Raw genomic sequence first — 13,262 nt, 5'->3', positions numbered from 1 at the left:
TTTCTCCTTTTAATCATTCACTGTTGTTCTAATGCAATAGTAAATGAAAATTATCCAAGGTCTAAAGCTTGAAAAAATATCAGTAGAGAAAACGTAGCGACTATATGAATACAGAACTAACTTCTAAATGCATGCAATGCACTTAGAAAGTAAAATTTAAATTTTACATAGATTTACAAAGCAAGCATTACTTATACTCCTCCTTGGCTACCTTTAAGATTGAAGTTTGATATGTAGTCCTCCACAATTTTATTTATGCATAAATATGTGCATTTTATGCACACATTTTAGATTATTTGATTCTTTTATTTGTTGTTGGTGTTTATTTTATATGCGCAATAACGTTTGTAGGAAGAAAAACAGAGTTGCTCAGTGAGCAATCCAGGTACTCTCCAGAAATCGCCTGGCAATAAACTACCTGAGACCACAATTTTCCTCCTCTCCCAACAAGGAGTGCTGCATAAGGACATAACTTTCCCCAAAGCCTGCAGCTGGCAGGCAGCTGGAATGCTCTACACCCCACTGCCAGCTAACATCCTGGATCAGACTACTTTCCCAAACTCAAGAGTATTTTCTCCCATATTTGAGATCACTTTCACCCTCATCTCACAAAAAAATCAGAGCACGTAGATGGTATGTCACCTTCGTGTAACAGTACAGCCCAAGCTGCCCAAGGCTGCTTTCTGTAGAATTACAAGAAAGCTGGGGACTCACATCTGTGATGGGTCCACCAGCTCCAGTCAGAGCAAGGTGACACGTGACTAGCCTCACGAAGTTGTGCATTAGTAGCATCCGATGTGAGGTGAGTACCACTACTTCGTGCACGTTAACAGTATTTGACAGAGCTCACTAACAAAGGAAGATGTTTCTCCAGAGTTAAAGCAGGTTATAATGAATGCAATGATCACATGGTCATGTGATCTGTGGATGAGATGTTGTGAAGAAAGTTGAAGTCACATAAGGTAAACGAATGGCTCTCTATTCTCCCTCTAATACTCCTTTTAGACATGCATTAACCTTTTCTGACTTAATTTCCTGGTGATTTAATCTTCCTCATAATTTTCATCACTGTTTATTTTTTGTCTAAATTCTGTCAGAGGTCTTTGATTTTCATCTTTCAGATGACTTGCTCCTCATCCTAATATAATTTTTCCACCTGTATACCTTAATAATGTCCATTTTCATCATTCAGATTCTAAATGTCCTTTTTACTTCCACACTCATTTAAAAAATTCATAATTATTTTTCAAAAAATATAAAATTTACTTGAATCTTTATAAGGACAATTAAAATTAGCTTTAAGTTTTCTTTTGTTCTCTGAGTTATCTCTAACCCTCCAGGGTGTTTTTTTAGTTTGTCTTAGATATTCTCTTTGATGATGTTGATTTTTTCCAATGCCATATAACCTCTTGTCTATTCGTAAATATAAATGAAGTATTATGTTTGCTGGTGTGTGGGGGTAAGTTTTGTTTTCTCACTAGGTGTGCATGTCTCTTCTAGGTGCTCTATCTTGAATCGGAAACCCAACTGCAATTTTTGAATAAATATTTGGGCCTGTCAAAGGTAATGCTCCTGTAGGTAGCATAGACAAGAAACAGGAAGTCAAACATCTACACTTACCAAAGCAGAGAACGAGCAATTTGACAGCACAAATAATCTTCTATTAGATGAAACAATGCTTATTTCTTTCTTTAGATTATAATTTTTGTGTGTATGTGAATCTAGGGCAGGAGTTGACATGTATATTGAGTTTTATAAGAACACAATTCATTTGTTTACACTTTGCCTATATTCATTCTCTAATGACAGAGTTGAGTAGTTGCCTCACAAGACTCTGGTCTTCCAAATCTAAAATATTTACTATGTGGACAAAATGTTTACCTGTGCCAGGTCTAAAGTACCCTTAATCTCTGTGATGAGCCTTTCTCATCCTCTAACACCCAGTGGTAGCCATGCTCAGGTAGATCACTTTTTCTGGTTAGAGAAGGGTTCTCAGTGTTATCTTGATGCCCAAAACCCCGACTGCTAGATTTTATAATAGGAAGAGGAAAGAAAGTTATCTGTCTCAGGTAGTCTAAAGAGTTAGCTCCCAGTGGTCTTCAAATTTGTTGACTCTGAACTTATAACGTCTCTGGACTTCCTAGGGGACTCCCTACTTACCTCTGATGTCTGCAGTTTTTTGCATGTTAATCCTATACTGTTTTCTATATGTCAACTATCATAAAATCTCTATTGTGCCCATTCAGTATTGGCACAAATTATTTATTTATCATCATTGTGACTATATCTTATCTTCTGTCTTCATGAAATGTCTGATAGGTCCATAAAATGTTTGGAAATAAGTGAGCTAGATTCTTGTGCTCATGCTGTCATCTAATATGTGAAACTCCCAAAGAAAAAAGTTTTACAAGAAGGAATAATCAATATTGCTAAATACTGCAGAGACTTCAAGTGAGATGTGGGTGGAAAAGTGACTCCAGATATAGAAACAAGATGTCATTGGTTGCCTAGGAGATAGCAGGTTAAGTAGAGTAGAAGGGCAAGAGGGCAGCCAGCAGCAGCTGGGGGAATAACTGAGATTTGGAAAATAGACAGCTAACATATACAACTTTCTAGTGTTTGACTCTGAGGGAGAGAAATAAGCTGGTATGTGGCTGGCTTGAAATATGTGATTAAACTGTGGAACTTTGCTTGTTCATTGATGATTTTTCCCTTTTAAACATAGAAGTGAATATATCAAACTTAAAATTTAGTGGAAGAATTCTTGAGATAGAAAGATATTTGAGTTGAGGAGAGGATTGGGAGAGGAAATAATTTGTGTAACATATCCTTGAAGAGGTAGAAAAGAATAGAATTCCACTCACAAAAAGAATTTGCTTTAGATAAGTGGCAGATGGGAGGAAACCAGGAAAGGATGGACATGAATACAATCTAAAAATTGATAGCAGTAGTTCACAAAAGTCCATCTTATCACTTTTATTATCTATGGAAGTTACTGGTTGACAATGCACGTTAGGTGTTAGCTGGTCTAGGAAATTCAGAAGGTTGGAATTGCTGCTGTACATAATAAAAGAGAGATATAATTTAAATTGAACTGAAATATTGAGGAAGTACTGAGGAACCAAGGGTAGGTATTATTCTTTTGCAGTGAAACAAGCTTCAGTTTGTAAACTTTGTAAGAGCTCTCCCCACTTAGAATAAGATATCAACCAGGTGGATTCATCCAGACTTGGGGTTTTACCAGTGAAAAACTGGAAAGTTATCCAGAGACTGAGGGCAATTTGACCATGATGTTTAAGATAAATAAGAAGGAAGTGAAACAGGTGGTAACTGACAGAGAGAAAATGTAAATAATTTAAATACTTAATACTTTTTTGGTAAAAAAAAAAAGCAAGATAGTCAAAGAACACGGAGCATGAGAGTTGCAGAAAAGGAGCTGTGAATAGAGAATAGAATGTTTAAATTTAAAGTAATGGAAATGAAGCACTTCTATGTCAGGATCCATCCTTCATGTAGTCGTGGAAATGAATCAGTTAAATTCTCTCACCAAGCTGAAGAATTATTGTTCAATTTCTCTCAGAGATGAAAAAAATTAAGTGTCAGAATAGTAACTTGCAAAGGGTTACTCATGCCCCAAAGTAATAGATTGAAAATTTGAAAAGGACAGGTGTTTCTATAGTCAGTCTTGCATTCTTCATACTCTCCCTGTTTGCCTGTGACATTTCATTGAGAATGATACCGGTAGAGAATGAGTCCTGTGCCCTGTTCCCACAGCATATTGTTAAATGTTGGAAGAAGTTACTCTTATTCTCTTCTTTACTTTCTATCTGTCCTTTCTCACACAATTTCATGTAGAGAAAATGAACGCTTTGTGTAAAAGTTTGAGAACTGTGATCTGGAGGAAAGATTTTTTGCACCTAAGTTTTTTTTTCAAGTGCACTTAGAAAGGGATATTTCAGAATTTTCTTCAATAGAAATCTCACTTTAGATTTGGATACTGTCTTAAATTACAAGAAGACATGTTATGATTCAAATATATAGCTATGCCTAGTCATGGGTACTTTTGTCCTGTAAATATTGTGGAATAAGGGTTTATACTTTTTGGTAGTATAGAGGAAAATCACTGAAAAATAGATCTCACCAAATAAAACATTTTTATTTTGGGAGCATAATTGCAGCTTTAAAAGACTCTGCTAGAATTCATTTCCAGGAAAGGTTTTAAAATTGAAAGACTAGGATGCAGAACAGTAAAGCAGTAGTTTGGTTTGAGAAAATGGAGACAATGTTAATGAATCTATAAATCCCTGGCAATGTTTACTGGAAGAATGGAAGAGAAGGAAATGAAAAAAAAAACATCCACTGCTCATTCCTGATTCCTAAAAAAAAAGCCTATCAATACCTCCTCTCTGCAAATGTCCTTTCTTTGCTTTAAGACATTTAAGAAGGTAAGCAAAACAACAAGGTTAGAGAGACAGGAGAAGCTTGATAATGAACTAGGAGACCTCACAAAAGGGCATTCCCAGGGGGGTTTGTGCATTTGTCTACATTTGTAAAATGTCTTCCTTGCAATGCTCACGCTCCATTTGTTCCCTTTTGTTCCCAAAGTGACATTTGTTCACAGCCACCCTGGGTAAACTCTTCTTAGGCCTATCACTTCACTGTTTATTTCCTTCAAATCATTTATCCTAACATCAGTTCTAGTTGTACTCATTTATTCTCACTCTCTCTGTCTTCTCTTTAACTGCCATTTTTACTGTATAAAAATTCAATTGGAAACAATGTTATTTCATGTATTACTCTCTTCCAAGAAGCCTACAGAGTATGCACTTGATTATCATTTGACTTAATCTGCCATCCTCAGCTTTATGACAACAGTCTTCCAAAGGCTCCTTGTAAGATTGACTGTGTGGTTTAAGCTTGTGTTTGGGATGAGGCAAGAGAGACTCTAGAGTGGCTTATCCAAAGGGGTTAGTTGTTTTTTTTTGTTCTCTGTGTAACAGAGTGTTACATGTAGTTCAGCAAAGGTATGACAACTCTCCATTACCACTGTCCTGAGATCCTTTGATTTTTCTATTTTCCATTCTTAATATCTTGCAAGAAGGGCTGGGAAATATCGTTTTTATTTATTTGATTAAGCTGGAAATACTATAAAAATATCAAAATGTTGAGGTCTTGTTAATAAGAAAGAAAGCTGAGCAGAGAATTAATAGTCTCGTGTACACACTAGAATGCCTCTTAATATATAACAACAAAAAGACATCATCGTCAGCCGTATGTCACATAGACCTCCTATAAAATACCTCCTACAATATTTATCAGAAGAAGACCTAGAAAGTACTGAGTTAGAAAAAAAGAGGTAGTTTAATAAAAGAAATACTTGATGGCAGGTAAAACAGCCTGGTGTGTGCATACCCGTTCCAGGGATGGCCTTTCCCATGAGTTAAGAATGTTCTGTTTGTTGAGAAGGCATCTTCTCCCCTAGACCATACTTGGACTGACACAGTCAACTCTTAATTCAGGGACCTTCTCTTTTCTATAATTCATTTTCTAACTTCTTCCTGATGGACATATTCTTTCATTTGATATTTTAATGCATTTGATTACATTGCAATTCAGGAAGCTAATCTTTCTCTCTAAGGCAACTTTGCATATCTCTGATCTGATATATTATGTGCTGACTTCACAGTTTAACTCTCAGAAAGCAATTTCATTTCCATTTTTCCCAAGTTCTCCTGAGATATTTCAGCATAGTCATAAAATGTTGACAAAGAATATATGTAATATACTATACCTAGTTTGCAATCTAAAACTGACTAATAAATATCCACCCAAAAATCTTCCAAATTTTGTTGGATTAAATTTTTGTTCACTTGCCCCTTAGGCTCAGTAATTGTTCCTAATAGTGTTTTATGAATAAGAATTCTTCTGCCAAAGTCCCAGTATTGATATTGGATTTCTTTTGGACACTTTTAAGAAATGTATTAATTTTATTATCTAAGAATTTTTTTAAATTTCTGAACACTTGGTTGCTTGATATTCAACAAATTACCAATTTATTCTCTCTTGTAAGAGTAAAAACTTTTCATCTGAATGTTTTAATTTAGATGTGATTTACTCTCAGTAAAAGTGATTTTAGTCAACTCACTTAACATCTCTAAACTTCGCTTTTTAATCCAGTAATGTATTCATCAAGCCTATTTAGAAAAAAGGGGAGGTCGATTCCCAGTCAGGGCACATGCCTGGGTTGCAGGCCGGTTCCCTGCAGGCTGGTTCCTGGCAGGGGATCCACGATATGCAACCATACATTGATATTTCTCTCCCTCTCTCCTTCCCTTCCCCTCTAAAGATAAATAAATAAATAAAAATCTTTTAAAAAGAAAAAAGGGGAGGAATTTAGAGGAACAAGTATAAAGGACACAGGGACAATAACTAAGGGGGGTGGAAATGGGAGGGAGGTGGGGGGCACAGGGGCGGGGTGGGCTGGGATGGGAGAAATAGAAAACTGTACTTGAAAAATAACTAAATAAAATTTTAAAAAATGTTTAAAAATTATATAAGCATAAGAAAAATTAGGTGAAAATAATCATATTAGAGAAGAATTTCTAAGTATCATTTAACTTTACATTTCCATGATTCTGGGCAAAAGAACTTGAAATACAATTGTCTGTTCAGATATACCTGATGCAGATAGTTAGCCACAGCTGCTTATTTGGAGGGAAGACGGGAGTTTGGATGATGGGAGAGTGTCTGTGTGTGTGTTTCTTGAAAAGACAGGAGCGATCCAAGGTGAAGAGAATGGGATAGAACCTGCAGCTCAGGCACTGAGGACAAGCTCTCCTAATGTGGCCTGTCCTGTTGCAGGACAGAAGTGGGAGTCATTCAAGAATTCTACATTTAAACCTGGCCTTCTAGGTTTTTAAGAAAATATATTGGTCAAGGTATGAAGATAAAATCTGTTGTATTTAATAATTTACTACTTTGAAATACAACTTTCAATATTAATATATATGTGGTACTCACATATATATGTATATGTATATATGGTATATATTCTTGCACCAGGCCTGCAAATTTTAGCAGCATGCTTGCTTAATCTTATTATCTTTCCATTATTAAAAATATGTGCATTTTATTTATATATAAGTAAAACATTTATATATAATAAAATGTATATTTTAATTATACACACACATATATCCCTACAGGAAGAGTGTATCCTCATATACATAATGCTTGGAAGATAAAATCAATATGTTATAAGGCACAAGAAATTCAAATCAGGGCAGAAACAAATTTGTATGATTCAAGATATACCTTTCATGTCCTTTAAAGAGCCGTACTGTGGGGAAAATCTAGACTCAATGCACAACTTCTCAAAATAGAACCTCTGGGTAGAAAGGGAAGACAGAAGTGAGCCAGACAGCCGCTGTGCAGTGTGCGGATTGGAGATGTGCTCCAAGGGACTCCGTGTGAAATCCCTCATGTGTGATTCCTTCTTCTCTTGGGTTCACAGCTTGTACTGTTTCAGTGTTTTGTTTATTTGCTTCACTCATTTAATAAATTGAGCACGTGCAACGGGCCCCTTGTACATTTTTAACCTGGAACACTTCATATTGTGCGTCACTGTTACCTCCAGGAGCAATAGCGCAGCACTGACCACACTGTGGGTACACACCATTCCACGTGTGCATGTGTGTTTTGGTAGCTGCACTTCCATCTGGATTAATTTTTTTTCTAAAAACCCGGATCCTAATTTTTTGCCATATGGCTTGAATTCCTGTGAATTTAGAATTACGAGTAAATAGTTTAATTTAATAAATGTGATTACTTCAAGCTCTTAATATGTTTTTAAAAATCCTCAGGTTTATTCCCATTTATTTTACTTACCTGTAGGGTCTGGGGCCTGAATTATCATGACAATGGCTTCCATTATCCACCACATTTGCTTAAACAGATTGGCATAAGGATAATTTTATTTTTCATATTTTAGCTTCTAATTTTTTCTATAAACAAGTTGTATCTTTCTTTCTCTACTCGTTGCCCAAGTTGTTTATCTACTTAGCTTTCTCCCATCTTTTCATTTACTATGTGTGGCCACAACGGATTGTCCTGCCCTTCAAATATCTGAACCTTCTGAAGCAAGTGGTATTCCAGAGAGGTTCCCCTGCATGAGTAACACGTGTTCTGACCGTGCAATTACCCACCCTGCATTCTTTGTCCCTTTATTCTTACAAGTGAGAAACCTAATCTCGTTATGTAAGAAGCCATTACTTCATCTGCTCATCAGCTGTTTCTGACATGCTTCAGTTGGTTCTCGGTTTGGAAATAAAATCACACAGGGATGGAAATGAAGCCTGTTTCAGAACATTTTCAAGAAAGATTTGTCCCTCTAATGAGCTCTTGGCCAAAAGATATGGTTTTTAATTTGTGATAAAATAAAAATGTAGTTCAAACAAATGAAGCATAAAAAATCAGGGGGCAAAAGACTTTCTTATTTTTATAGCACGAAAGTTCAAATTGCATATGAAGTGAAATGCAAACACAATTTTTGCTTTGATTTACCTCTTACAGTTTGGGCCATTCATTTGAAAACCACTTAAAATTAAGTCTGATTTTGATATCTCAGTTCTTCATGCATATTAATCTCAGAAGCCAATTTTTATCCAAGTATTAGGTGAATTAACTTCAGCCACACCAGCTCTATTTTCTTATAATTACAGGTTTCTGTTTTAGATTTTCTGGCAAATAAAATATTTTCTAATTAATACATGGGGTAATAAAGAATGTTTGCATAATGTTCTCCTCAGTACTGCTGGTTGCAGGGCTGTAAATATTGGAACTGAGAGCAAACCCCAAGAATCTAGTGAAATAATCAAGGCTCGGGAAGAAAATGGAATCTGAGATAAAGTTACTTATCATTATCATTAATGTTATTACTGTGATTATCATCTTATTTAAATGTTCACAAGGGTAGGAATTAAGAATATCAAGTCACTGGAGTTAAATGTCTGTATTTACATGCTAGCTTCACCACTGAGCTGTGTGCTCTTGGGCAAATAAACATATTTATGCCATCTGTTGAACTGGGGGGGTGAGAGGGTTTGGGGGTGGGGGATAATATAAAGCAATTCCTAACTCATAGAGCTGTTTTGAAGGTGTAATGAATCACTACAAAGAACATCGTTTACTGAGCTCTTGCATTGCATCAGACACTGTTCTAAGCAATTTGTAATTCAAACTGGTAATTTTAAGAAAAATTTAAAAGTATTAAATTTCAATGCACATTCAGAATATATACATTCCTTCAGAGGTACTTCTTTTGAAAAATGTCTCTGTTTCACATTGCATACCAATATTATATGTTTGGCTAATATTTAAATGTTTTATTAATATTTACTAATATTTTAATAATATTGAACTAATATTCATTTTCAAACACAAACACATAATAATTAGAGTTATTGCTTGTAGAAGGCAGTTTGCATAAAGCATCTACATAAATGCAAACTACATAGTTGCTCAGTGTGTTGGTGGCAACGGCAACCATGTTGGCACTGACATTTCTAAAGGATCTTCCGGAACAGAAAGTAAATGTTTCGATTCTGACTCCAGCAAACACCTTGAAACTAGGAAGAAGTCTTTGCACGACAGAGAATTGCATGACCACTGGGCAGATACGGACTCTTTGCCAATTGCGATGATTTGGCTGTACTAGACATGTATTCTCCCAGCTGATGGTAATTTTCACTGTACACATGTAGTGCATCTGCAAAATGTGCACATATTATCGCCCATAATAAGCACTCAGTACATATAATTTTAGATGATTTTCCATCAGGGACACAAAACTATTAACTATGCAGCACTAGCAAAGACCAGAGAGTAAAGCTGCTAAAAAAAAAAAAATCAGTGCCATCCGGGGGATTGTTTTCAGGATTGAACAAATGACAGATGTGGCTGAACTGAGTTAGGGGAAATGGTTCCACTTTTATGGAGTTGAGTTGTAACTACCCACATGTTACTTTGGAGAACCCCATTACTCTTTAGAGACCCCTTAGCTTTACTCATGATGGACTGCCAGGGGAGACTAAGTTTGCCTGCCACTTCCTTGCAGCTAAGGAGAGGAGTGTAGAGAAAAGGAGAACTGAGTTCTAGTCCCCATTCTGCCCTCACTTAGCTGAGATGTTGCACAATGAATGCATCCTGCCAGGGTTTTTGCTTTTTCATCTACATACTGCCACTAAACATCTCTTTTATGATCTGGTTAATGCTCCTTTGGAACGTTACATAAGAATTAAATATTACCCTAGTGTCTTGCACTGGTTAATGGGTTTTAATATTGTTAAGAACAAATTTTCTACAATTTTTCTGTAGAAATAACCACACTATTTTTTTTTACTTCTAAAATCCGTTCTATTTAAAAAAAACTTGTTAAAATATGAAAAAATGATCATTTACAAATCAATTGCATTTCTGGCAAAAGATAAGTTTCTGAGTATTCTGAAAACTCAGAGGAAAAAAACTTTCTTATGTTACATTTTTAATAGGTTTCTGTCACTGTTGGTCCTGTCTCATTTTGGTAAGGGCTCTCTGTGTAAGCCCTGCTTTCAGCGCCGGCACAGTGAGGTGGGAAGGGCACTGGTCTGCAGAAAGCCCCTCATGGATGGCTCACCATGTGACTGTGACTTTGTCCTTGGACCTGTTCAGCCTCAGGTGCCTCAGGTGTAGCAAAGGAAGAACAGGTGGAAAAGGTGCTTCCACTTCCAGAAGTGAGCCGGCAACACTGGTATCAACCAGCACCTTGTAAAACATGTGGAATCTCAGACTGCAGTCCAGACTTGCTGAGTCAGACCTGACATTTTTTATCAAAATCCTCAAATGATTTTTATGCAGATTGAACTTTGAAAAGTGTTGACAAGATGAGATGATGAAATATTACTTGGCCATAAAAGAAGAAAATGTTACCTTTTGCAAACTTGCATGATGGACCTGGAGAACATTATGCTAAATGAAATAAGCCAGTCGGAGAAACACAAGTATTATACGATTTCACTCATATGTGGAATCCAGTGAACAAACTGAACTAACAAGGAAAACAGAGACAGACTTACAGACAGCAGGCCGACAGCTCTGGGCAGAGGCTGGGGTGCTGGGAGAGTGGAGGGAGTGAGCAGAAAAGAAAATAAGGGAAAGAGCTCATCCATAGGAACAACAGTGTGGCGACTGTGGGGGAGGGAGGGTGGGGTGGAAGGGGGGGTTAAATGATGATGAAGAAACAAATTAAAATTACAAAGGAAATGAAAGTGCAGTTGACACTTGAACAATAAGGATTTGAAACAAATGGGTCCATGTATAAGCAGATTTTCTTTTCAGTAAATATCCAAGAGGCCCTCATATTTCTGAGCTTCTCCTCCATGGACTCAGCCAAACAAAAATTGAAAGTAGTCCATGGTTGGGAATCTGTGGATGCAGAGGGTGGTCTGCAGGCATGGTTCTGTGTCATTTTATATAAGGGATGAGAATCCATGGGTTACGGCATCTACAGGTGTCTTGTAACCAATCCCCCACAAATACCAAGGGATGGACTGGGCAGTACAATGGTACATGCAGATTTTTGACTATGCAGTGGTCAATGGGGGTGTCCCTAACCCCCATTGTTCAAGGGTCAACTGTGTTTGTCAAATGTAAAGGTCATTAAAATGCAGCACGCCATCATTCTCATGCTCTTAATTCTATTCAGAAATGCAATCAACCCTTAGCTTATTCTGTGCAGATTAAAATGTGAGAACCCAATAAAAATCTTTGTACTAGATCATAGTGATTAACACAAATTTATTTACTGAAAAGCAAAGTGACTTGAGAATGCAGAGCTCCTCTTCTAAATGTAGTATTAATAACGATCTACCAGAGTAATTTTCTTAGGTTACAAAGGACTCTAATTATTAATTTTTGTTTCTCAGTGTCATACCACCCACATGGGTAGCTGGTGACACAGGAGAAGGAATGTAGATTTTAAAAGCAATTAATATTACTACTGTGTTTTATACAAGATATACAGGGAAACATTCATGGAGTAGCATGCACTAAATATGGAAATCATTTCTAATAATTCAAATAAATCACCTTCTGTGTACTTGAATAAGCTTTTCCATGTAAAATTTAAATTTGACCTCATAAATTTGACCTCAGAGGAGGCAACGGAGAGAATGAATAACAGCAAGTCAACACAGATGGAATTTCCCAGGAGTCCATGGGAAATATAACATGAAACTTGGTGCCTCAAGACCTCACAGTCCGGCCTCCGCCTCCACTGTACGTTGCGTGTAGCAATGCCCCAGCAATGAAAGAAAACAGTGCACCCGACCTGTCAGTTTTTTCTATTGTCATTCTATTTTTCCAGTGTGACAAAAAGCCTCGCATTTCAGGTTAGATATGTCTGAAATGCAGCAGGTAGGGAGATCTTTTGTGTTGTCTTCCAGCTATCAGTAAACGCCGTTAGGATTTCCTGTAAGAGACACAAATGTGGGTCATGCCTCAGGTGAATATCTCGCTTATAAAAACTGTAACCACACTGACAATTAGCTTGAAAGCCTCAGACTGACTCTGTCCTTGCCTTTTGATAACAGTGTCACTAGGTCATTCTCAGGTTTTATTTGGTTGAGCTCTTCTCAAATACATCAACTTCTCTTCTTACTTTATATATTGTTTTTATAGCTCAGATTTAGTTTCATACTTCGGTTGTCATTAGCTTCATTATTCATAGGTGTTATTAGAATCCAGGGTGTTATCTATTTTTCAGAGGCTCTAGCCTACCTTTTTAGTAGCTTTTATGATAAAAAAGAAGTAGTTAATTGTGGTACACATTACAAAAAAAAATAGAATACCTTTCAAAGAGACCCGAGTATAAATCAAAGTTACCAAAGGTATGAACTTGAGTGAAATTACCTAACTTCTCTGTCTTAGTGATATGTCTTCATATCAGGTATAAAAAATGGCCAGCAAAAAGGTTGCTGTGAAAATTAAGTGAAGAAATATATGCAGGGCATATAGTAAATATAGGTACACGATTTTGTACCGGAGTTGACTGTGATGATGATGATGGTGGTCTCAGTGATAACAAGGATGTGTCAATTATGCTGATTCAAAGCTTCCATCCCTTTTCTGTTTGAGTCAGAGAAAGGAAGGCTTTGGCACCAGCAATTTTTCTAGAGCAGGAGGAGACATCCTGCATGGTGACCCTCCAACTCCACCCCCATCGAGTG

General features: G+C 36.6%; 1 protein-coding gene across 2 annotated transcripts in view; it reads right to left on the bottom strand.

Moving 5' to 3' along the window:
- The window catches only part of KCTD8 (potassium channel tetramerization domain containing 8), a 206,200-nt gene that overhangs the window by 103,567 nt on the left and 89,371 nt on the right, over window positions 1–13,262 (bottom strand). Inside the window, exon 2 of one of the 2 annotated variants that reach the window (XM_053672469.1) lies at window positions 12,035–12,505. The exons of the other annotated variant lie outside the window; for it this stretch is intronic. Within the exon in view, the coding sequence (XP_053528444.1) occupies window positions 12,483–12,505 (23 nt within the window). The 3' untranslated portion in view covers window positions 12,035–12,482. Of the gene's footprint in view, window positions 1–12,034; window positions 12,506–13,262 lie in introns of those variants that run through there. 2 annotated transcript variants of the gene reach the window in all.

This window comes from Artibeus jamaicensis, unplaced genomic scaffold (genome assembly GCF_021234435.1).
Source record: "Artibeus jamaicensis isolate MK-2021 breed Jamaican fruit bat unplaced genomic scaffold, CSHL_Jam_final contig_76, whole genome shotgun sequence".
Taxonomy (NCBI): Eukaryota; Metazoa; Chordata; class Mammalia; order Chiroptera; family Phyllostomidae; genus Artibeus; species Artibeus jamaicensis.
This window is presented reverse-complemented; position numbering and strand designations above follow the sequence as displayed.